Source organism: Zalophus californianus, chromosome 3 (assembly GCF_009762305.2).
Source record: "Zalophus californianus isolate mZalCal1 chromosome 3, mZalCal1.pri.v2, whole genome shotgun sequence".
Lineage (NCBI taxonomy): Eukaryota > Metazoa > Chordata > Mammalia > Carnivora > Otariidae > Zalophus > Zalophus californianus.
In genome coordinates, this window is record NC_045597.1 from 10,967,424 (window position 1) to 10,993,462 (window position 26,039).

At 45.1% G+C, this 26,039-nt stretch overlaps 1 protein-coding gene across 6 annotated transcripts in view; it reads left to right on the forward strand.

Moving 5' to 3' along the window:
• Positions 1-26,039, forward strand: part of GGACT (gamma-glutamylamine cyclotransferase) — a 48,230-nt gene that overhangs the window by 12,843 nt on the left and 9,348 nt on the right. For 3 of the 6 annotated variants that reach the window (XM_027588132.2, XM_027588131.2, XM_027588133.2), the window contains exon 3: positions 23,473-23,524. The exons of 1 other annotated variant lie outside the window; for it this stretch is intronic. In XM_027588132.2, the coding sequence (XP_027443933.1) occupies positions 23,475-23,524 (50 nt within the window). In that variant the 5' untranslated portion in view covers positions 23,473-23,474. Of the gene's footprint in view, positions 1-5,791; positions 5,883-16,683; positions 16,717-23,472; positions 23,525-26,039 lie in introns of those variants that run through there. 2 more of the 6 variants (XM_027588137.2, XM_027588141.2) reach the window with 2 other exon arrangements.

Here is a 26,039-nt window from a genome sequence, read left to right on the forward strand (position 1 = left end):
GTGACAGTGTGCCTTGAGTTATGGTCAAGGACAGGATGCAGAAATCTGTGGGACTTCTGGGAAGTTTTGCAAAGGAAGGAACCCAAGTCCCCTGGCAGTCGGCCCTGTTCCTCACCCTGCCCTTCATGGTTCCTGCTCCTGTGCATGAAGACATTATGGCCAATGGACTGCCAACCATCTTTTCTCATAAGAGGACCTTGAGAATGGAAGCCACGTGTTAGCAGCGACACAGGAGCCTGGTGGCCCCCAGTTCTTTCTGTGCTCGTGTGAGTGCACCTGTGCATTGCAGCTTTGCAGCTCCTCACATAAGGAGATGAAGTCACTGTCTCCACGCCTTGCACCTGGTGTAGGGATACGTCCCAGGCTGAGTGGGGTGAGTAGTCTGTCCTTTCAGCGGGTCTTCTTGACGTGGGGTGTCTGAGCCTGAGTGGCAAGAGGACGGTTTACCTGCAGGCGAGATGGTTGTCACTGAAATTGGAAATTAGTTACATATGCAAAGATCGACCACGTAATTAACTGTACTAAAGATAATGCGAGTCAGTTTGCTGCTCTTGAAGGGAATTGCCAGTACAGAAATTTCGAGAATTAGGTTGAACCCTGTGGTGTGAATCAGGTCAGGTGTGTGGATGTGAACTCATCGTTTTCAGTACACACTGATGTAAATATGTATGTATATATTTATGTGTGTGTGTGTTTCTGTATTTATATATAGAGATATACATGTATGTATTCCCCTGAGGGAGCCTGTTTGGGCAGATAACACCGCAGGACCAACAGGCACACTTCACGCGCAGATCTTGGCTTCTAAATACCATTTTCCACCGCAGGTGGGAACAGAGCTCCTTGGGGAAATGGCCAGTTCCAGGCCTGGGACAGAGAATGTCCAAGATGAGAACATCTTGTGCCAGAAAGCAAGGAGGTGCATTCTGAGGACTCAGTGGCGGAAGCAGTTCTGCTCACAAGGGAGGACTGCACAGGGGAGATGATGTTTGAAGTGACCTGGATACCTTTTGAAGGATGGGTAGGATTTTGCCAGGCAGCATGTTGAGGAAGGAAGAAGTTGCTTAGGGGCAGCCTTATGAGCGAAGAAGGGGACAGATGACACCTGCCACAGAGCAGTATAAGGCGTGGCCTACATGTGGCAGAAGAGAAAAATGGGGCTGGACAGTGATTGGCCTGTGTGAACCACAGGCAGAAACTCCGACTTGACTCTTCTGAGTGTGTTGTCTATAACCATATGACAAACTACCCGCAGTATCAGTGAGTGCGGACAACATGCATTATTCCCTGGTTTCTGCGGGTGAGAATCTGGGAGCTGTTTGGCTGTGTGGCTTCAGGGTCTTAGAAGGCTGCAGTGAGGAAGGGTGTTGGCCAGGTTTGGCTCATCTCCAGACTGACTGGGGAAGGATCTCACGCTCGTGATAGCCAGCAGGCCCTGGGCCCTTTCCAGCTCTGGGCAGAGACCTCAGTTCCTCTCGCATGGGTGTCTCCTCAGAGAGTCTGATAGCATGGCAGCTGACCTCCCTGACGGCGAGGGGTTTAGGGAGAGAATGCACCAGAGAGCCCCCAGATGGAAGCCACAGTTTTCATAACCTCACCTCAGAAGTCACATCCCATCGCATCCTCTGTAGTGTGTTCCCTTGAAGCAAGTCACTAAACTGGGCCTTTGGGCAGGGGGGCAGGAATCACACAAGGACATGATCACGGGGGTACAGGATCAATGGGGCTGTCTGACACGGTGCCCCCCAGAGCCCAGGCCGGGGAACGGGGAGGGCACAGTTCTGCACGCGCCTGCCGGGAGGGTGAGGGAGGGCAAGCCTAGCGGCAGTGAGACCATTTAGGAGGTGGCCATCCAAGATAATAAATTAAGTGACCTTGTTATCAATACCCGGGAGCGGTCAGGGTGGGAAGAAGGAGGGCTTGGGGCACCAGGTGGTGCGGGTGCCTCCCAGTTACCGGCAGGCGCCGGGCCGCAGCAGGTGCTGCTTTCCCATTCCGTATTGTCCAGATTGGCTCGTGGACCTCCGTGGTGAGACACCAGCTTCTGCAGAGAGAGTTTTGCAGGAAACAAAGAGCTGCTGGGCAGTCACCTCATTTTAAAAACACAGGTTCACGTTGTACCAATCCCTTCCATTTTATCTCACACAAGGGGCAACGGAAGTTTCCTTGGCTCTGGCGGCTGGACTGCACCAGGCTTCCCAATTCTAACCAATCCCCCTTGGAGGTCAACGCTGTGATCTGTAGTCAGGGCCTCTGAAGGACGGCTTCTCCTTCCTGACGTCCCCCCTTTGTTTGAAGTCTGACCTGAACACCAGTGACTTTAAAGAATGATGTTTTCACGGAGATTTGGGTTTTTTTAATTTCAGGCCTGTCATCAGCAAGCCAATCTAAACAAGATCACCTGTGAATGTGGGGAGTAGACATACAAGGCCCCAGGACTGGGGCGGGGAAGGGCCCAGGCCATCACTTGTGGAACATTACAGAGAGAGAAAAAGCCTTTCAGGTTTACTTCACTCCAGTCTTTCCCTTGCATCACTATGGTCAAAGTTAAAAACAAGCCTAAAGACTGTCCTTTAACCCTGGGTGATTCCTGGGAATTCAGCCGCCTGAGGGAGTGGTTAAATCCTGCTTCTGCAAGGTGTGAATCGTGCCTGGGCTGCCCTTCCCCGTGAAGGCCCGGCTGCTGCCAGCCCCGCAGGGCACCCAGCTCAGAGCCTGTAGAGCCCTGTACTGTGTTATGCTGGTGACACCAGGTGTTGAAAGTAAAAAATGTAATTTATTCTACGTTTTTAACATGATTATTCTTGTTGCCTAATATTTGTACTGAAGGCGGACCTTGAATAATAAGAGAGTAAAAACATGACGCTCCTAGAACATTTGTATTCGGTGATACTATTCAAGGAATGCTCTCACAGTTACAGAAAATGATGGGGCACTTTAAAGGCCTAATCTGTACTAAACATGGAAGGGACCACCTTTTAGTTTCCTAGGATCTTTTTTTATATTATCTTTATTTTTATGTATTTTATTTTCCTTTTTGTGTCACTTGGACAATTGAAGCGTTTTATTTTTAAAGATGCAGGTTTCCACACATTTTAAATGTTTAACATTTGGAAAATTTGCTTTTCTAGTTAATTGAACTTTCCATATAGATGAAGGTTAAGCAAAAATCTTTTCTAGAAAATCTCGTGAATTAGTATGCCTTCCCTGTTTTTAAAGTAAACAGAGGATAGTGAAGCCTCTTTCACCGCAAAATTAGTAATTCTAAAGTAGCATCAGCATAAAACTAAAGGACCTTACTCACAATAGGAAAGATATGGAAACAACCAAAGTGTCTGTCAACAGATGAATAAATGTGTGTGTGTATTCCATTATATATGGAATTATACATATATAAAATAATGGAATTTTATATACTATTATTCACATTAAGTGTATTATATTCATATCATATATGTATATTATTCAACCATAAAAAAGAAGGAAATCCTGCCATTTGCAGCAACATGGATGGACCCTGAGGATGTTATGCTAAGTGGAATTAGCCAAACACAGGAAGATAAACTCTGTATAATGTCACTTATATGTGGAATCTGAAAATGTTGAAATCGTAGAAGCAGAGAACAGAAAGGTGATTGCCAGGGACTAGGGGGAGAGGGAAATGGGAGCTGGTGGGCACAGGTACAAAATTCAGCTGCGAGGAATCTGCTCTAGGGATGCGCAGTGACTCTGTGGGCTGAGGGGTGTGGTACTGAGCTTGATGGTGGTGATCATTTCACAATGTGTACATGTGTCAAATCATCCCATGTATACCTTAAATATGCACAGTTTTAATTTGTCAACTATACTTCAATAAAGCTGGGGGGGAACCCTGAAAGACCCTTCCCTAAATGGGAAAGACTCACTGAGAAATTAATAGTTTCCCAAAAGATTAATCACTAGAGAGCTTTTTAAAATGTTGTATTTTAGGGGCACCTGGGTGGCTCAGTCGGTTAAGCGTCTGCCTTCAGTTCAGGTCATGGTCCCAGGGCCCTGGGATCGAGCCCCGTCGGGCTCCCTGCTCAGCGGGGAGCCTGCTTCTCCCTCTTCCGCTCCCCCTGCTTGTGCTCTCTCTCTCTCTCTGTCTCAAATGAATAAGTAAAATCTTTAAAAAAATTTTAAAAAACTAAAATGTTGTATTTTATTATAAATACAGGTTCCTGTTCCCAACTTCAGACTTACTAAGTTAAACTCTCTGGGGAAGGAGCCCAGAAACAGATATGGTAAAACTTCCCCCGTCTTTCAGGAGCTCAGCCGAGTTGGCTCCGCAGACCCCGGGCTTCCCCCCATCCATCCTCCCCTCCCCGACAGGCCCTGTTCTGGGCTCCTGCCAGCCCCACCCTCCTGGGGGCAGGTCCCGCCCATCTCCTGCTGGGACTGCCACCCCTCCCACCCTCCTATTTCCTCTCCAGGATGACCTTTGCCCTCCCTTCAGGGTCAGTTCTCGTCCAAATCACACAAAGAGCAGAATTCATCTCTCCCTTTCTGTACAGACACTGTCACCTGGTCACTCAACACATTATATTCTAATAGTATATTGTATGTGTATCTTTTTAAAAGATTTTAATTTAGAGTTGTTTTTTTTTAAAGATTTTATTTATTTGAGAGAGAGAGAAAGCACATGAGATGGGGGAGGGTCAGAGGGAGAAGCAGTCTCCCTGCTGAGCAGGGAGCCCGATGCGGGACTCGATCCAAGGACTGCAGGATCATGACCTGAGCCGAAGGCAGTCGCTTAGCCAACTGAGCCACCCAGGCGCCTTAGAGTTGTTCTTTTTCTTAAAAGATTTTATCTGTTTATTTGACAGAGACAGCAAGAGGGAACCCAAGCAGGGGGAGTGGGAGAGGGAGAAGTTGGCTTCCCTTGGAGCAGGGAGCCCGATGCGGGGCTCGATCCCAGGACCCTGGGACCATGACCTGAGCCAAAGGCAGATGCTTAACGACTGAGCCACCCAGGCGCCCCTAATTTAGAGTTTTTATTGAAGTGAAATTCACATAACATAAAATTCACTATTTTTAAAGTGAAGAATTCAGTGATACTCAGCACTTTCATAATGATGTACGACCACCTCCGTCTAGTTCCGGAACATTTTCATTGCCCTGAAAGAAAACTCCCATGTCCGTGCACTCACTTCCCAACCCTCACTCCCCTCAGCCCCTGGCAACCACATGTCTGTGGATGATTGACCTGCCCTGGTATTTCATATCCTGGAATCCAGCGCCGTGTGACCTTAGGTCTAGCTTCCTTCACTTAGGATGTGTTCCAGGTTTGCCCACATTGCGTCCTATGGGGGCTCAAGCAACAGAGTGTATGGAGGTGGGAGTCCAGGGCAGGGCTGGTTTCTCCTGAGGGCGCCTTCCTGGGCTGCCAGACGGCAGCCCTCTTCTAGTTTCCTCACGAGGCCGCTCCTCAGCTCCAGCGTCCGTGCTGTCTGTGGGTCCAGCTTTCCTCTTCTTCTAAGGACACTAGTCAGACTGGATTAAGGAGGCTCAGCCAGAAGACCTCATTACAACTCAGTGACCTCGTTAAAGACCCTGTCTTCAAATACAGCCATATTCTGCAGTGCGGGGGCTTAGGGTTTTAACCTATGAAATTGGTAAGGGGGGCACAATTCAGCCCATAACAATCAGTATATCTTGTTTACAACTTAGTTTTTATGCCACTTTCCACTGTAGAGTTCTCTGAGCACCTGCCCCACCTTCCTTCTAGACTTTAAGCTTGAGGGCATAGCTCATGTCTGTCCTCACAGCGTCAGCAAGCTCTGGGTATCCAGATGCCAAGCACTGTGCCACTGTCCAGACCCAGGACAGGCAGCTGAGTGATCACTTTGTGTCCTCCATCTGCAGTAAGTACACAATACGTGTTTCTCCAGTGAACTAATGATCCTTGTAACTGTGGTTGTCAGAGAAGGCAGTTTTAAACTAAATACCTGCTTGGAAATTGTTTTGTTGTCATTTCTTTCTGATCAAAATAGAGAAAAGAATTGGCCAATTGAGAGTTCCCAGGACCAGGCAAATGTACTCATTCATTTTCTCCACACATGATGTGTTATGGGGAACAAGTTAAAAATGTGTCACTTGTCCTTCAGGAATTTAGTAAGAGAGAAAATAACCAGAACGTAGGGCAGAATGTGACCAGGGCTCTCAGATGCAGAGAAGGCTTTGGGACAGAGGCAGGATCTGAGCTGAGATTTTAGGGATGGGTTGGATCTGGCCAGGAAGGTATCCATGTGGTGGTTCAGGTAGTCATAGAAGATTAGGATTAGGGGGAAGCCGGGGAGGGTTCAGGGAACAGCAGCAGGACAGGTTGGCGGGGTTCAGGCTATAATTACAGGGTGGGAGAGCAAACAGCCGGACAGGACACAGGGCTGTCCCGAGAGCCACCTGGAGCCCCTGAGCCCCCCTCAGGGTGAAGATGGGGGCTGGGGCTCCTGGAAGGGAGAGTTCTGGTGGGGACTGTAGCTGTTTGGAGGTGGGTAAGGGCTTGAACTCCGGAGTCAGACCAACTCTGCTATTTACAGGGGCGTGACTTTGGTCAGGTCAGCACTGTTCAGCTGCACCCTCTGTCTCCACTCCTTCGTAGGCAGAATGGAAAGGAAGGAGCCTACTTCATAGGTTTCCATAAGGATTAAATCAGCTAAGATATGTCAAGTGCTTGGAAGTACACCTGGCTCTATGTGTGGTAGAAGTGCTGGCTGTGATTATTAGTCACACCAGGTTTGGAGAGGCTGGTGAGCATTCAAAGAAATACTGCTTTTCTTGCAAAACTGAAGTGTATGTGTGAGAATGGAAATCAAGATGTCAGCCTCCCCTGAACTTAGTTGAATAGAATATCTAGAGTATTTATGGCAAGTGTATGCGGCTGGAGGACTGCACAGGGGGTGGGCAGGGCTGGTCATTTTATGGAAAAATAAAATTTCACAGTGCTTCCGTGGGCATCCAGTAATTTGAGCATTATGGCAGAGACTGTGAGGTAGGCAAGATGGGTGTTTCCTCCCTGTGAGGCTAAGTGAGGTCCCCCAAGGGCTGCCCCGAATCCAGTCCTTTTGAATCCGACTACATCACACAGCTTGGGAGAGGACCTCAGGCAATAAGCCTCTGTTTCCAGTACCTACTCGGAGCAGGGTGACTCTGGAGAGTGATCTTTTGAGCAGAATTAGTATTTTTCTATTTGTCTATTTCCTAGAAAGTAACTCTGCTATGGTCTGAATGTGTGCCCCCAAAATTCATATGTTGAAATCCTAACCTCCTTTGGGAGGTGATTGGGTCACGAGTGTGGAACCCCCATGATGAGATTGGTGCCCTTACAAGGAGACCCCAGAGAGCTCCCCCGGCCCCTCCCCTGGCCCTCTCACATGGGAGGCCAGAGTGAGAAGATGCGACCCTTGAGCCAGAGAGTGGTCCCCCAGACACGGAATCTGCCGTAGCCTCATCTCGGACTTCTGATAGCCTCCAGAACCGAGAGAAGTAAGTGTGTGTTGTTTATAAGTCACCCAGTCTGTGGTATTTTTGTTATAATGGCCTCAACTGACTCTCGTTTGTTGGGTACCTCTATGCATGGGGCTCCATGCTGGGTGCTTCACTTGTGTTATCTCGGGTGGGGGGCACCCACCCTACCTCCGTGAAGTGCTACTGTGTGATTGGACAGAGAAGGAAACTGAGGCTCAGAGGCTCGGTCATTTCCAGTGTCACTGCCCAGGCTTGTCTGATTGAAGCCAGTCCCACAACGGGCAGCGCTTCTGCCCATCTCGGGGCCCTGGGTAAAAGTGTGAAAAGCACCCCCAGTAAGCAGCATCGCTGAGTTCTAAGTAAGGGAATGTTTACTGCAGATTTGTTTTTATTCTGGAGATAGCAAAAGGGGACCACTTGGAGAATGTTTGGCCTCTGAAAATCACATTTTGAAATAGGCACCATATCTCAAAAGAGCCCTCACTGGCAAGACAAGCTCTGCAATGGGTCAGAAATGGGAGTAATGGAGCAAAAGGTAACAATCAGGAATAAGCAACTCTCTGGGGCAGTTTGTAACTAATATGGAAATTTTGCTTATATGAGAAAATGAGAACCAAAAGAAATATAAAACAGAGTTCAGGGAAGTTTAGATAATTAATGGTGAGCTCAAGGAGGTTTAGATCATTAATGGCAAGTTAATAAGAAATGTAACTTGAAATACAGAAACAGAATTTAAAATGTTCCAGGAATATTAATGTTTAATGAGACAGGTGAGTACAGCCAAGAGCTTACATATGGGTGCAGAGTCAGGGAGAAAGGAGGTGTTCCTTGGGACTGGGCAGATGAGACAGTGTGTGACTGTTGGGTGGTCTGGGGGCCTGTTGTGATCAAATGACCCCATCATTGTAAGCCCTGGAAGAGATGGGGTGGGGAGTGCAGCCTCCCCACCCCAGTGCAGCTGTCAGAGACATTCTGGATAGCAAAGAGTTTCCCCACATCTGTATCAGTGTTGTTAGCTCACATACCCTAGTGCTTCAGAAAACATCTGCACTGTGTTGTAGGACGCTGTGTCCCAGGCGCGCACGCACGCACGCGCGCGCGCACACACACACACACACACACACACAACTTGGACAAGAGTCTAGGAAAACAAAGATTATGTGAAGAAATGGAAATGTCTATAACAAAAAACCCCAGGCAATCAAAGGCATAGAATGAGGTCAAGTGATGATGGGTGTGTGGGGGGGGGCACGGTTGTTATTAGGTGAAAACAGTAGAAACAGGCATTTGTCAAACAGGCATTGTGTCTGAGCCCGAACCAGGTGCTCCGTGTCCTTATGAAAGCTTCGCAAGGGCCTGGCTGAGGAAGGGGTTTTTCACCCAGCCAGGAAATGGGTCATCCTGGTGAGGGCTCTGGAACTTGAACTGGGGGCAATCCTGCCTTGTTTTTGGATATAGGCTTGAGTTAAGCTGCCCTGGGTAAAAGCTAAGAAAAAGAGAAAATAAAGAGATTTCTCAGCCATCTTTATTGAAATTGGAACAGAGAGGAATGGATAAATCAGTTTGGTAAATATAAGGCCTAACATTTATGGAGTCTTAACCTATTACAGAAAAGCAAGTACAGGGGCGCCTGGGTGGCTTGTCCAGCTTAGCATCCGACTCTTGGTTTCCGCTCAGGTCATGGTCTCGGGGTAGTGAGATCAAGCCCCGCGTCAGGGTCTGCCCTCAGCGCAGAGTCTGTTTAAAACTCTCCCTCCCCTTCTTCTGTGCCTACCCCCGTGTGCCCTCCCTCTCTCTCTAATAAATTAATAAATCTTTTAAAAAATAAAGAAGACAAGTACAGGGGCGCCTGGCTGGCTCAATCAATAGAGCACGTGACTTTTGACCTCGGGGTTGTAAGCTTGAGCCCCACGTTCGGTGAAGAGGTTGCTTAAAAATAAAAAAAAATTTAAAATAAATCTTAAAAAAAAAAAGCAAGTATAATCATAGATAAAAGCACTTTGTACAAATATTGATGTTTGGCCAGTCTTTAAAAAATAAATTGGCTTTACTGATTTATGTGAGGTGAAATTCACCTATTTTAATATTTGAAGTTCCATAACTTTTTTTAAAGTTCAGTGAAGTTTTTCAAATGTATATACTCATGTACTCACCACCATAATCAGACACAGAACATGTTCATCAACCCATAAAGTTACCCCCGCCCCTTTGCAGTCAACTTTCAGTCCTACCCCGGGCCCCAGCAGCCACTCCTATTTTCTGTCCCTGTGATTTGTTTTTTCCAAAATGTCAGTAGACGTTCATCAGATAGCATCTAGTCTTTTGCATCTGGCCTCTTTCACTCAGCATATGCAACTGAGATTTATCCGTATTATTACACCTATATTCCTCAATGTTGTAACGCGTTCTCAAGTTGATGGACATTTGGGTGGTTTCCAGCTATTGCCTACCGTGAACAGAACTGCTATGGACATTCACGTACGGGTCTTCATGTAGGTATGTGAAATTATTTACCTGGGGCATATTCCCAAGGGTGAGATTGCTGGCTGTGTGGTAAATGTATGTTTAATTTTTAAAAGATTGTTTTCCAGAGTTGCTGCACTCTTTTCTGAAAGCAATGTATAAGGGTTTCAGTTGCCCTACATCTTTGCTAACACTTCATGTTAGTAGTCTTTTCAATTTTATCCATTCTGTGATGGTATCTCATTATAGTTTTTGCCTTTCCCTAATGACCAATGACAGTAAGCATCTTTTCATGTGCTTATGAGATTCATATATCATTAGTAAAGTGTTTCAATCTTTTGCCCATTTTTAATTGGATTGTTTTTCTTCCTCCTGAGTTTTAAGAGTTCTTTGTAGGGGCGCCTGGGTGGCTCAGTCAGTTAAGCGTCTGCCTTCGGCTCAGGTCATGATCCCAGGGTCCTGGGATCGAGCCCCATGTGGGGCTCCTTGCTCCATGGGAGGCCTGCTTCTCCCTCTGCCTCTGTTCCACTGCCTCTGCTCCAACCCCTGCTCATGCTGTATATTCTGGACGTGAGTAATTTATCAGATACATATAGGTGTACACTTTTATTGCACATCACTTTATTGCACTTTGCAGATACTGCATATTTTTTTTTTTTAACAAATCAGTTTGTGGCACCCTGTGCCAAGCAAGTCTTTCAGAGCCATTTTTCCAGGAGCATTTGCTCCCTTCATGTCTGTGTGTCACATTCTGGTACCTCTTGCAATACTTCAAGCTTTTCCATTAATATTAAACAGCTGAATAAAGCAGGGGTTAGGGATGCCAACCCCCTCCCCCCGCACAGTCCTGCACAGCCCAAAATCTGCATGTGACTTTTAACTACTCATAGCTTACTGTTATCAGAAGGCTTACTGATAACATAAACAGGTGATTAACATGTATTTTGTATGTTATATGTATTACATGCTGTATTCTTGCAACAAAGTAAGTTAGAGAAAAGAAAATGTTATTAAGAAAATCATAAGGAAGAGAAAAAGCATTTACAGGACTGTATTTATCAGAAAGAACTTACATATAAATGGACCCATGCAGTTCAAACCCATGTTGTTCAAGGGTGAACTGTATTTGTTATCTATGATCAGTGATTACAACTCACTGAAAGCTCAGATGGTTAGCATTTTTTAGTAATGAAGGATTTTTAAGGTATGTATGGTTTTTTATTCATAATGCTATTGCACACTTCATAGACTATAGTATAGTGTAAACATAACTTTTATATGCTTGGGAAACCAAAAATTTCATTTGACTTTCTTTGTTGTGAATTGCAGTGCTTTGGAATCGAACCTGCCATATCTCCAAGGTCTACCTGTGTGTGTTTTGGAGATATTTTCCCAAGCTGAATTTGCCTTTCCATTTAATCATCAGAGCCTTTTGAGAGCAGAAGATTTTGATTTTGATGAAGTCCGACTTATCCATGTTCTCTGTTTATTATTTGTACTTTTTGTGTCCTGTTAAAAGCTTTTCTTCTAGAATTTTAGTCTTTACAGTTGTATACATTTTGAGTTAATTTAAGTATATGGAGTGAGATAAGAGGTTTTTTTTGTTTTGTTTTGTTTTGTTTGCATACAGGTATCCTGTTATCCAACACTATTTGTTTTAAAGACTGTCCATTCTTGAATGACCTTGGTACCTTTATCAAAGTGTGGGTCTACTTCTAGGCTCTCTATTCTGTTCCACTGATTTTTTTTTAACCAGTTATTTTTTATTGAGATGTAATTCACATGCCGTAAAATTCACCATATCAAAGTGCATGATTCAGTGGTTTTTAGTATATTCACAAGGTAGCGCAACCATCACTACTGTCTAATTCTACATTTCCATTACTCCAAAAAGAATATTCCATTGATTTTTTTCCAGCTTTGTTGAGATGTAATTGTTGTATGAGTTTAAGGCATACAGTGTGTTGGTCTGATACATTTATATATTGCGATATGATTACCACCATAGTGTCAGCTAATACCTCTATCGTGTCACATATTTATCATTTTTTTTTTAAGATCTTATTTATTTGAGAGAGAGAGAGCACAAGCAGGGGGAGTGGCAGGCAGAGGGAGAAGCAGGCTCCCAGCTGAGTAGGGAGCCCGATGTGGGACTTGATTCCAGGACCCTGGGATCATGACCTGAGCCAAAGGCAGACACTTAACGGACTGAGCCACCCAGGCATCCCAAATCATTTCTTTTTTTTAAAGTTTTATTTAAGTAATTGCTACGCTGATCATGGGGCTTGGACTCAGAACCCTGAGATCAAGAGTCGCATGCTCTACCAACTGAGCCAGCCAGGTGCCCCTATCATTTCTTTTTTATGGTGACATTTAAGATCTATTCTCTTAACTGTCCAGTATATAATACAGTGTTGTACACAGTATTCACAATGCTGTGCATTAGATTCCCAGAATGTGTTCATCTTCTAACTGGAAGTTTGTACCCTTTGACCAACATCTCCCCATTTCCCCCAGCCCCAGCACCTGGTAATTACCGTGCTACACTTTGTTTCTGCAAGTTTGGCTTTCTTACAGTCCACATATAAGTAATAACATAAGGTATTTGTCTATCTCTGACTTCTTTCTTTCAGCATAATGCCCTCAAGGTCCATCCATGTTGTTACACAGAGCAGGATTTCCTTCTTTTTCATGGCTGAATAGTATTCCACATATCACACACACACGCGCACACACACACACGCACACATGCACACACACACACACATCTTCTTTATCCATTCATCTGTTGACAGACATTTAGGTTGTTTCCATATCTCGGCTGTTGTAAATAGGGCAATGAACATGAGAGTACAGATAGCTCTTTGGATATATACCTGTAAGAGGGAGTACTGGATGATATGGTAGTTTTGTTTTTAATTTTTCTGTGACCAAACATGATTTAGCCATACTGTTTTCCATAATGACTGTACCAATTTATATTCCCATCAACAGTGTACAAAGGTTGCCTTTTCTCTGTGTCCTTGCCAACCTTTGTTAGCTCATCTTTTTGGTGATAATCATTCTAAATGGTGGGAGGTGATACCACATTGTGGTTTAGATTTGCATTTCCCCAATGTTGAGCACCTTTTCATGTACCTGCTGGCCATTTGTATGTCTTTGGAAAAATGTCTGTTCAGTTCCTCTACCCATGTTTTAATTAGATTGTTTTTGTTTTTTTCATTATTGAGTTGTATGAGTTTTTTTCAAATATATTTTGGATATTAACCCTCTATCACATATATGGTTTGCAAATATTTTGCTCCATTCAGCAGGTTGCATTTTCATTGTTGTTTCTTTTGCTGTACAGAAGCTCTTTAGTTTAATGTAGTCGCACCAATTTTTGTTTTTGTTACTTGTGCTTTTGGTGTCACATCTAAAAACTTGCTGCCAAGACCAATGTCAAGGAGCTTTCCCCCTGTGTTTTCTTATAGGAATTTAAGTTTCAGGTCTTATTTTAAATCTCTAATCCATTTCAAGTTAATTTTGTTGTGTAAGATGAGCATTCAATTTTATTTTTCTGCATGTGGCTGCTCAGTTTTCCTGACACCATTCATTGAAGAAACTGTCCTTTTCCCATTGTGTATTCCTGGCTCCATGTCCAATATTAGTTGACCGTGTGCCGGGGTTTATTTCTGGGCTCTCAATTCTGTTCCATTGTCCATGTGTCTGTTTTTATGCCACTATCATACTGTTTTAATTACTATAGCTTTCTAGTACAGTTTTAAATCAGGAAGCATGATGGTGATGCCTCCAGCTTTGTTCATCTTTCTCAGGATGACTTTGTCTATTTGGGGACTTTTGTGGTTCCGTATAAGTTCTAGGATTGTCTTTTATATTTCTGTGAAAAATGCTGTTGGGATTTTGATAGGGGTCGCACTGAATCTATACATAGCTTTGGGTAAATGGACATTTTAACAATATTAATTCTTCCGATCCATGAACATGGGTATCTTCCCATTTATTCATGTCTTCCATTTTTCTCATCAAGGTATTATGGTTTTCAGTGTACTGATCTTTTACCTCCCTGGTTAAATTTATTCCTAGGTATTTTACTGTTTTTGGTGCTTTTGTGACTGGGATTGTTTTCTTAATTTCTTTTTCAGATATTTTGTCACTATTGTATAGAATACAGTCAATTTCTGTTTGTTGATTTTTGTATCCTGCAGCTTAACTAAACTTCTTGATTAGTTTTAACAGTGTTTTGAAAGATTCTTTAGGATTTTCTACATATAAGATTATATAATTTGCAAACAAAGACAGTTTTACTTCTTCCTTTCCAATATGGTTGCCTTTTATTTCTTCATTTTCCTGATTCCTCTGGCCAGGACTTCTACTAGAATGTTGAATAAGACTAGTGAGAAGGGGCATCCTTGTCTTGTTCCTGATCTTAGAGGAAAAGCTTTCAGTTTTTCACTGTTGAGTATGATGTCAGCTGTGGGTTTGTCATATATGACCTTTATTATGTTGAGGTATGTTCCTCTGTACCCAGTTTGTTGAGAGTTTTTATCATGAAAGGATATTTTGTCAAATGCTTTTTCTGCCTCTATGGAGATGATCATCTGGTTTTACCTTTCATCTTATTAATGTGGTATATCATAGCTGTTGATTTGTGTGGGTCGAACCATCCTTGCATCCCAGGGATTAATCCCACTTGATTATAGCATGTGATCCTTTTAATGTGCTGTTGCATTCCGTTTGCTAATATTTTGTTAAGAGTTTTTGCACCTATATTCATCAGGAATATGAGTCCATTGTCTTCTTGTGGTGGTGTTTTTTAGCTTTGGTATCAGGGTAATGCTAGGCTTGTAAAATGAGTTTGGGAGTGTTCCTATCTCTTCAATTTTTTGGCTGAGTTTGAGAAGGATTGGCATTAATTCATCTTTAAATGTTTGATAGAATTCAATAAAGCCATATATGGTCCTGGACTTTTCTTTGTTGGAGGTTTTTGATTGCTGATTCAATCACCTTATTTGTTATTGGTTCATATATTCTGTTTCTTTGTCATTCTCTCTTGATAAGTTGTATGTTTCTAGGAATCTGTCAGTTTCTTGTAGGTTATCCAATTTGTTGGCATATAACTATCCATAGTAGTCTTCTGTGATCCTCTGCATTTCCGTGGTATCAATTGTAATGTCTCCTCTTTTATTTCTGATGTTATTTACTTGAATCTTTTTTTTTTAGTCTAGCTGAAGTTTTATCAATTTTTTCTTAAAAAAAAAAAATCCAGCTCTTAGTTTCATTTGTTTTCTATTTTTTTGACTTCTCTTTCTGCCCTGATCTTTATTATTCCCTCCTTCTGCAACCTTTAGGCATAATTTTTTCTTCTTCTCCTATTTCCTAGAAATCTGTCCTCTACTCTGTTACTATATGTGTCTTAAAAATGTAATGCACCGGGGCGCCTGGGTGGCTCAGTCGGTTAAGCGTCTGCCTTCAGCTCAGGTCATGATCTCAGGGTCCTGGGATCAAGCCCCGCATCGGCTTCCTATTCAGTGGGGAGTCTGCTCGTTTTCCTCCCTCTCCCTCTGCCCCTTCCCCCATTCGTGCTCTCAAATAAATACAAGCTTTTTTTAAAAATGTGATGTACATTTTTAAAAAAAATATTTACGTTTATAGAGAGATGGCAAGCGGGGGAGGGACAGAGGGAGAGAAAGAGAATTTCCAGCAGACTCCCTTCTGACTATGGGGCCTGACACAGGGCTCAGTCTCACACCCTGAGATCGTAACCTGAGCTGAAATCAAGAAGCTTAACCAACTGAGCCACCCAGGTACCCCTGCAATGCACATTTTATGAAACTGTAACGCATCAGGAAAGTGTGGAAATCATGTAGTGTGATGGATTTCCTAATAGGAACACACCGTGTCAGCAGCATCTAGGTCAGGTGTCCTCATGTCTTTCCTCAGTGGTAAGCACTGTGCTGACATCCAGCAGCAGAGATGAATCTGGCTGTTATTCATGTTCATATACACACGGTTGCACAGGATGTACTATTGCTCCCTGACTTCTGTCGCTCAGCACTGCTCGCGGTCATTGTCCATTTGTCCCCACTGGTTCTGCACAGTGTACCACTCTTTACTAGCCCGTTCTACTGGTGATGGACTTCTGGGTACTATCTACTTCTGAGCTGTTACAAACGGTGCTGATCAGAATCTGCCTGTCACTTTTTGGTGCACTTGTGTTGACATTGCTGTGGAGCATCTGTCTGGAGTGGAGTGGCGGGATCGCTGGGCAGGCACAGGCCCAGCTTCCGGACATGCTGAGCAGTCTTCCGTGGGGTCGTATTAGATAATGTTTTAAGACAGAAATCTTACCGTGTCACCTCCTAGGCTTAACACCTTTAGTTGCCCCCATGACGTAGGGCTGGCAGCTAGGGCTCGAGTAACCCGGGCCCAGCCTCCCTCCTTTGCCCCTTCCCCTGCGGCCCTGGCCCCACTCTCACGCTCCGGCCCCCAGGCATGCCCAGGCTACTCTGCCCCTGCTCGGACTGCCTTTCTGTCTCCTAGCCATCCCCTGACTTGTGCCCACCTCTTCCCTATTTCTCCTCAAAGATTCTGCTGTTCAGATAGTCACTCTCCTTCAGGACACGTGATTGCCCTGCTTCCCCAGGCAGGTCTCATTGGCCTCCCCACAGTGTGTCCTATCGTCACCTTTTAATGTGTCGCCACTGCTTGGCACCGGGGAGGAGGTGTAGTCCGCCTGGGCTGCATCAGTCTTGCTCCGTCCGTGAGGTAGGGACCCGCTCTCTGAAGTACTGTCTTTATTCCAAGATGGGAACAGTGGGAGGGTGGGAGGGAGAGAGAAATTCCTTAACTCAGAAATAGTTGCAGTCATTGTTACAGTAATATAGTGCCAAGTTGGCATGGATTTTGAAGCATCAGCTCCTTTGGGCCACTGTGGCCCAGTGGGGCCCTGCCCCTCCCCCGCTGCCTCCGCACCATGGTCACGCTGGACAGCAGGGCCCAGGGGTCCTGGCTGGGGGCCCATTCACGAGGCTGGTAGAGGGCTGCACAGCTACTTCAGCTGGGACTCTCAGTGACCCTTCGTTTGTGGTTTGTGAAGCATGGCCTTAGGAAGTGGGGTTACTGCTTGCTTCCTCTTTTTGGGGAGACTCCTGAGATACCAGATTGACATCTGCTCCTTCAGCTCCGGGGGGAAGGAGCCGGTTCTTCCTGCTGCCGCTTGACCACAGGCTGTCCCAGGGTAGGGGAGGGTGGAGAGGAGAGAGACCTTATTTTCTTGTCTTTGTTGTTCATATATACGACATGTTTCTTGGGTTTTATATATATATGAAAGTCACTTTGGGCAAGGAAAAAGTTCCTACAGACAGAAAACTAAAATTCTTGGGCTATTTGATTAGGAAAATGCTTAAGTAAACACAGTGGTAGCTTCCCTGAGTCCTTCTGTTTATCTGAAAGAACATTTATAAACCTTAAAAAAAAATGCAGTAATGGAAAACAAAGCTATTGTTCTGTTGTTTCTGAAGTGTTTGAAAAAGTGTTTAAACTGAATACAGCAGTATCTATTCTCTGATAACCACAAAGTAGCAACGAGGGATTTTTAGATTCTCACTGGATTTTGCTCTTCCCGGAATAGACTCTGTGTTAGCTTTTAAGGGCTTTTTAAAAGCCAAGTATAGACCAAATTGTGCTTTTTAGTAATATTATGGTCCTGGGATCCACCCCTGAATACTAGAGAGGCCAAGGTGTCCTGAATCCTGAGGAAGAATGGTGTGTTCGGCCTCAAAGCTGCTGGTTTCTGTCCACTGATCTTAGTGGTAATGTGGCCTTTAAAGTGGCATTTAAAAAGAAAAAAAATTCTGGTGGGGGTTTCGTATATGAAAGGGTTGGATTCAGTTAGTTCAGTGCATCCAGTTCCCTTGAAACCCCAGTCATTCCAACACAACATGTTTTTCTAGTAGTTTTGGACCCGAAGAATTCTAGCTGCTGTCAGCAAACTGAGCAGCTGTGTGTTTAGGACTCACAGGGATGTGAGTAAATGGATCCGCTTTATGTATCTAAAAGCATGTTTAGTTACATAGCCTTCATCCCTTCCCCACTTCTTTCTTGGAATTGTTTTAGCTGTTCTCTCAACTGTTTTAATTGAGGGGACAGGTAATTTAATCAAAAACCCCATTAGGCTTAATTTTCTGTGCTTTTATTTTTTTAAAAGCTTATTTCTTTTTAAAAACTGTTAAAAAATGGAGATCCATGTGTCACGTGTGGACATGGCGCACCTACAGGAGTTAGCTCCCCTGATTTGCCTTCCTCCTTCTTGCCTATCAGACCACGTCCAGGTAACCAGCAACTTTGCAGAGAATTTAAACTGGTTTTAACCATATTCTTAGCTAAAGGTAGTTCTGAAGGTAAATCTGTTACCAAATGAATTGAATCCTGAATTCTAGAGCGCACTGGAAATGGGAGTTTGGATTACTGCTGATTCCCAGTGCGCTGGCAGCGCCAACCATCAGGGGAGCCCTGGGGTGGGAGCACAGTCCTGGTTAGCACCAGACAAACCAGTGGGGGAGCCACGTGTGCTGGTGGTTTCTGGGTAACGCTCAGGGTTCCTTTTGTAGCACAGATGGTGTTCCGGAGCTTTGTAGTTGTATTTGGTGGTCATCTTTCAGAGTCTTTTTGCTAATTCATTCTGTCCCACATCACATGGAGAGGCCTGTGATTGGCTGTCCTATGGATCCTGGGTCCCAGGGCAGCCAAGCCCGGGATACCCGCGTCCCTCACTACCAACCGCTGCGGCCTTGCCCCATTTGGCTGGGTGAGGCGGGTCCCCCTGACAGTTGGCCGAGCTTGGCTTTGACCTCTGATTTCTCAGCTCTCTGTCCAGTGCCGCTTCTGGGAGGCTTGTTCCTCCAGAGCTATGAAATACTGTATTAAGTACAGGGAGTGTGGGCTCAGGCCTAGCCAGGAACCCTCACCTGCATTTGAAACAATTTTATTCACCTTTGGGTAGGCCTGACTTCTAAGGTGGTTATCTAAGAGTTGTTTAAATAGGTGTGTGTTCTCTTCTTTCTAGAATAGTTAGCAAGCCACCTAAAAAGGAATGGCTTTCTCTGACATTTTGTAATAGTGCTTTTGTGTTGCTTCAGACTTAAATTTAAGTTCTATTTCCAAGTTCCCCATTTCTCACCTAAGAAAGCAGAACAGTTGAATAAAAACCACTTTGTTAATATAGCCTTAAAATGTTTCTGAAAAGGGCGCCTGGGTGGCTCAGATGGTTAAGCGTCTGCCTTCGGCTCAGGTCATGATCCCGGGGTCCTGGGATCGAGTCCCGCATCGGGCTCCCTGCTCCTTGGGAGCCTGCTTCGCCCTCTCTCTCTCTCTCTCTCTCTCTCATGAATAAATAAATAAAATCTTTAAAAAAAAAATATTTCTGAAAAACAAAACCTGTTAGATGGTACACTGACAGATAGTCATTCCCTTGCCCTCCATTGCTTTTGGCCTGAGTTGTTGCTGAAGAAAAACAAAGACCTCTGGGGGCAGACAAGGTAGGTGGGACTTACCTGCTTCAAACCAGACCCCTTGGCCCTTTCGCCATGTCCTGAGGATGGACGTCAGGTTGGGACACGGCACAGATCCTTGGCTCTTTCTCCTTGACCTTGTGCCAGGCAGAATGAACATATTTGAGCAACTGCCAGCATGTCGGTTAAGAGCTGCATTCTTCTCTAGCAGGCTTGCAAACGTATTCTAAATGGCAAATCATTTGCTGTATTTCTTAGTAGCCAAGTGTGGGAAACCTCTGCTTGGTCAGCAGCAGTGTGGATGGGCCCCAGGTAGGTCATGATAGCTGGTGAGCCCCAAGTCTGAATCCCGGGAGCCATGCCTCAGAGCTCACTGCACCCTCGGCCCTACCTCCTCGGGCTGCTTCACCTGCCACAAGCCCAGAGACAGATCCCGAGAAGTCTGTTGGCCTTGTTTCACTGCATGTTGGGTTCCAGAAAGTGACTAAGTTTAAGGGAGGCCACCACAAATCCTAAATAAGAGATGGGAAGGTTTTGCTGTTGGTTGGGGATTATGAAGCATGTTGAACTCAGATAAGAATATAATCCGGTAATAGTAATTATAGACCAAGAGGCCAGCACATTGTGTTCCTTCTATGATCTCAATCTTTTTCTTTAGATCAGTTTTCTTTGAGATAAAATTTTATACACAAGAAAATTCACCCATTAGGTATATGGGTGGGTCATTCCGAAAAATGTATATACCACCCTCCTGCATTCCAGCAAAGTTCTGCTTGGAATGGAGTTTGGCTTCTCCGGCTGAGCCAGTCATAGACATCACATGTTACCTTGTCCTCACTCTGAGTCTCGCTGAATCCCATGCATCGTGGCACCCTGGGGTTCTGTGCTCCTGGCACATCGAGAATGCTGTGTTCCAGTGGTGCTGCATGGAGCTAGTGTCCCATCAGACTTCATTTAACACAAGGTTGAAGATAAATTGTTGAGAATTCCAGGATGGTGGCAGCTTCTGAGCACCGATTCCGTGGTGCACGCCTGGCAGGTTGCAGTGATGTGTACTTGTTGCTCAGTAAACACCTGGGGGTGCCTTCTGGGTGAGGACATAAATGGAGCCTGATGTGGAGCAGTGGCCTGAGCCACTGGCTGCCCGGGCCTCCAAGGGCAGGGAGGTGTTCCTGTTGTGCAGGGAGCCACGAGAGGAGGGCCTTCCTCCCAGAGCTGGGTGAGCGCTTTCATAGGGCAGGAGGGTGTGAAGGTAAACACATTGGCTCTGTCAGCTGTAACTGGGCACCTGTGTAAGTCACTCTGTTTCCCCATCTGTAAAATGGGAAGAACCTAGAGAGTAGGGAGATGTCCCCTTGAGTATCAACTTGAGAATGTAAGTGGAGCCTTTAGCATGGGGCCAGGCACGGAGTCCATGCTCTCAACTCGTAGTGGCCAGCATTACCTAGTCTCCCCCTCGGAGCCACAGGTGGGCCCTTTGTGGTGGTAACTCTCAGCACCTTCTTCCCGGGCATCAGCAGTGCTGGTGGCACGAGTGCGCTCCCCACCACCTGCGGCAGCGCACGCCCCTCTCTGGCTGTGGGGGCCGGGCCTCCCCTGCGCGCTCGCCACCTGCCGGGAGCCCGGGGGGGACCAACAGCACCGCCCGCCCGCCGTCCGGCCTCCCTAGAGTCCTTGGCCTGACTCACTGTGTGGGGATTTTACAGCTGTTCTCTCCAGATGTTTAGAGTGGGCCTGGGGGTGGGAGGGGATGGTCCTATCTCCCTCGTTGGTCCCTTTGTTTTAAGGATGGCAAAATAATTGCCTTAAAAGTGGTATGGCAATTACTGAATGGAGCACTGGGTGTTATACGCAAACAATGAATCAGGGAACACTACATCAAAAACTAATGATGTAATGTATGGTGATTAACATAACAATAAAAAATTTAAAGAAAAAAAAAGTGGTATGGCATTAAAAAATCTCTTCAGAAAATGTCTGGCAGAGCCAAAGAGTGGACAGCCCCGGGATGGTTGCCGAGGCAGCATTCAGAGGACCCAGTGTGGCATCAGGGACCATAAAGCGCCCGTTTGTCACACGGACCCATGAGGGGTCAGAGAGGGAGGGGACAGCGGAGCGGAGACCCTCACTTCTTGATTTCAAAGGCACCGCTGCTTGGTTAATGTCAGAAAGGTGTTTTGCCAGAATCGTTTCCGGGGTAGTCAGTGGGGTTGGCGAGGGGTCGGCCGGGCAGGAAGCCCCTGTCGTTGCTGTAAAGAGACCGGCAAGCAGGAGAGTGACAGCATCAAAGCGTCCCCAGCGCGCCGCCCACCAGCCCCTCGGAGCGGAGAGTGACGCGACCTTCCAGCGCTCCGTGCTCCAGGCCCCGCGCCGGCGCGGAGTTCAAGGCACTTTGTTTTTTCACCTGTTTCCTACAGTTCTGAGAAACTTCTGAAGAATTAATGTGTGACTATATCAGACACCCGGGCGTTTTCTCAAGGGAAAATAATGTTACAACAGGGAGGGGAGAAGCAGCCACTTGACTGAGATGCAGGACTGTTCTATAAAATAAGAAACCCCCTCTCCAGCAGGCGTGCTCCGCGTCGCTGTGCCTTCCCTGCACACGAGTCCACACTAGGTCCTGGCGGCCGGCTTGGCAGGAGCAGCCCCTCGGTGGGGACGGGGCGGCGCGGGCCAGACAGGCGCAGGGAGCCGCGGTGCCCAGGGCCAGAGCCAGCCCCGCACAGGCTCAGGCTCGAGCCCCCCGAAGCCCGTCCCTTCACCCGTCTTTCCTCACACTCTTAATTTCACAGTGTGCAGCAAACTTGTTGGCTTCAAAGAAGACAGTCTGAAGTGATTTGCAGATTTCCTAACATTTCCCCCCATCGTTACATTTTAATCCATGCGGGATGAATATTCTATGGAGGCTCCTTTATTTAAAGACTGTTCTCATGTTAGAAGCCGGTGTCCATTTAAGTTCCTTTGCAGTAAGTCGAAGAAGAGTGCTTGTTTGGTTCACCTGGTATGCGTGTTTCGGAATGTGGCCTCGGCAGACACAATAGTTGCAATTAGTAAACTAGCATAATAAACGCTTCAACTGAACCCTGCCTTTTACACTCTTACCACCAGGTGGCTAAGAAAAAGAATTAAGCGGGAGAAGTTCAACAACTATGGAAATGACTCGTAATCACTTTTAATTTCTGCTTCAGCAATGAAATATGAAACCACAGACAGGCTGTCTGAAGACTGAGAAGTGCTGAGCGAGGGACAGGCATCTCCAGCAGTGCAGGCCGGGGGACACGTCCAGGAGTGGTTTTGTTTTCTTAAATACTGACAGTGCTGAAGTAGCCACATTTTGAGATTCTCTGAGCCTGTCCCACCTCCCGGCTGACCCCCGGCTGTCCACACTACTCCCAGCCAGTTGGGTTTGGGACAGGGGTTCAGTTTTTGGGCTCTTCGATTCTCAAGTGGAAGGTGCTGACACCCTAGCACAGCAGTGGCCCCCTGCTCAGTCCTGGACACATTGATAATGCCCTTGGCAGATGGTGCTCGGGGTCATTCAGAGTCGGCTCTAAGACCTGAAAGTGAAATAGGCCACGTTGAATGGTAGTATCCCATGCGTCTCTCTCGTTGATTTTGTAGGGAAATCCATGTGTGGTAGGGACGGTGACATAACAGGGTAGAAAACACTTTTAGACTTCTCCTTAGACTGCATTCGTTAGAGGAAGGACAGCATCAGAGGACAGGGACCTAGTCTGTGGCATTTAAAGAGAAGGGCAGATCTTATCCCATGAACACAAAACCCCACCAGTGCACCCACCTGTGCTGCTCGTGGTGCTCAGCTTCTCCTGTGCATTCGGTTTGCCCTTCAGTTCTCTAATTTATTAACTCTGACAAGTAACCTCTTGGTTATACATGATTTTATTCACAATTTGTTTTTCTCATTCAAAGTGAACATAAGTGCCTTAATCCTCTAATGGGAATTAATTGCTTGTTTCAGTGCTTAACTCTGATCCTTTCTCAATCCCCACAGGGATGAGTTTCTTCCTGAAGGATCTGTGTTTGTTCCAAACACAATCAGAAAGGTAATGATGTTTTTCTTATGAAAGGAGCCAGAAATGCAAAATGTTAATTCCTTTTTTTTTCCTTACATAAGTAGTAAAGGATACAATTCAATAGATGAAATGTAGGCTATTATAATTTGTCATTCTAGCAGGCTGCATTAGTTCCTAGAAAAGAAGTTTAATTTTATTGTCCGGTTTTCTTTCTTGAGAAGAAATTATCTTCTGCAGAAGAAAGCTACTGGACTGATTTTCCACAGAGTTGAAGTTAACCTGTGGTCTAACCAGGATCATTTCTTTTTTTTTTTTTTTAAGATTTTTATTTATTTATTTAACAGAAACAGAGAGCACAAGTAGGCAGAGCGGCAGACAGAGGGAGAAGGAGAAGCAGGCTCTCTGCCGAGCAGGGAGCCTGATGCATGACTCGATCCCAGGACCCTGGGATCATGACCTGAGCCGAAGGCAGCCGCTTAACCAACTGAGCCGCCCAGGCGCCACTAACCAGGATCATTTCTATGTAACAGCACCTTCCTGGGTATTCTTGGCTCTGAAAAATTATTAAGGCCCAACCAGTAATTGATATGGCTTGATTCCCTCTCCTGTTTATTATGTGGAATATTCTTTTTTTTTTTAATTTTTTAAGAGGCTTCATTGAGAGGAATATAAGCTAGTAGATATTTTTAGAAGATCTTGATGAAGGAGGTGGGCTGGAGAACCTAGGAAAAAACATTCATTGGGTGCTAAGGCCATGCACACAATCGGCAGTCAGTAGAGAGAGAATGAACCCAGTTTTAAAACGACTTTCTTAAAGACCCACAGTTGCCAAGTTGGTAGAGATGGGGATCGAGTCAGGCCTGTCCCTGTACATTTCTTTACTCTTACCATGCGCTGCATTCTTACATGTCCGTCAATAGAACACTGAGGCTGCCCTGCCTGATGATGTTCCCTGCAAGGGCTGAGCCCCAACTGCTATCTGGGCCCACAGGGCGGGCCTGGTCAGCCATCAGTATCCTAGAAGAGGCCTACCTGGGGGATGTACTTTACATTAAAGCGCAGTTAGAGCCACTTCTAAAGGTCGCTCTTCAGTTTCCTCTGGAAAAACCCAAGTGGCTCACCTATGGCTGTTCCTAAACGAAACTCTTGCATTTTATCGAAGACTAACATGGCTGAAACACGGTAATGTATGAGCCTCGGGATGGCAGTGCCACCGTCTCCCAACCTGAATCACAGGCATGTTCTTAATTAGCCCCGGCTGGGGTTCTGAGAGGATCTGGCCCATGTAGTAGACTTTTTCACATGTCCTGTTGGCTGTGACCCTCACAGCCGCCCCTGGAGATGGGATGAACATGTCAGACAAAGAACAGAAGAAAAACTACACTTTGCAAAAGGAAGGAAAAAATAAAGAAAGATTGGAGCAGAGATAAAATAGAGAACAGAAGAACAATAGAGAAAATCAACAAAATTGACAAACTTTTCAATTTACTAAGAAGAAAGATACAAATAACTTGTCAGAAATGAAAGAGGGGACATTACAGCCCATTTAGTAGAAATAAAAAGAATTACAACAGTTGTGTGCCAACAAATTGGAAACCTAGATGAAACGGATCATTCCTAGAAACACACCCTACCAAGGTGAACTGTGAAGAAATAGAAAATCGGAACAACTAATAACCAGAAAAGAGATTGAATTAGTAATCAAAACCTCTTAACATGGGATACCCGGGTGGCTCAGTAGCTGAAACTCTCGGTTTCAGCTCAGGTCATGAGCTCATGGGTCATGGGTTATGCTTGAGATTCTCTCCCTCTCCCCCAACTTGCACACTTTAAAAACAAAGACCAGAACCAGATGGCTTCACTGGTGAAATCTACCAAATCTTCCCAAAAATTGAAGAGGAGGGAACACTTCCAAACTCATTCAATGAGAGCAGCATTCTCAGTTACCAAAACCACAGATTAATATCCCTGAGGACTGATGCAAAAATTCTAAACAAAATATTAGCAAACAAAATTCAGCAACACATTAAAAGGATTATATACCACGACCAACTGGAGTTTATCTCAGGAATGCAAGGGTGGTTCAACATAAGAAAATCAATGTAATAAACATTAATAGAATGAAGGAAAAAAAGTTGGACAAAATTCAACGCAAGTTTGTGGTAAAAACACTTAAACTAGGAATAGAAGGAAACTACCTCAATATAATAAAGGTCATATATAAAAAGCCCCAAACTAACATACTCAGAGATGAAAGACAAAGTTTTTCCTCTAAGACCAGAAACAAGATAAGGATGCTTGTAATTTTACCACTTCTACTCAACATAGTATTTATTAGAAGTCCTACCTGAAACAATCAGACAAGTAAAAGTAATGAGATATCCAAATTGGAAAGGAAGAAGTAAAATTATCTCTGTTCACATTATCTTATATGTAGAAAGCTGTAAGATTTCCACAAGGAAACTGTGAGAATTAATAAATTCAGCAAAGTTGAAGGATACAAAAATCAGTGCACAAAAATCAGTTGCATTTCTATATATTAGCA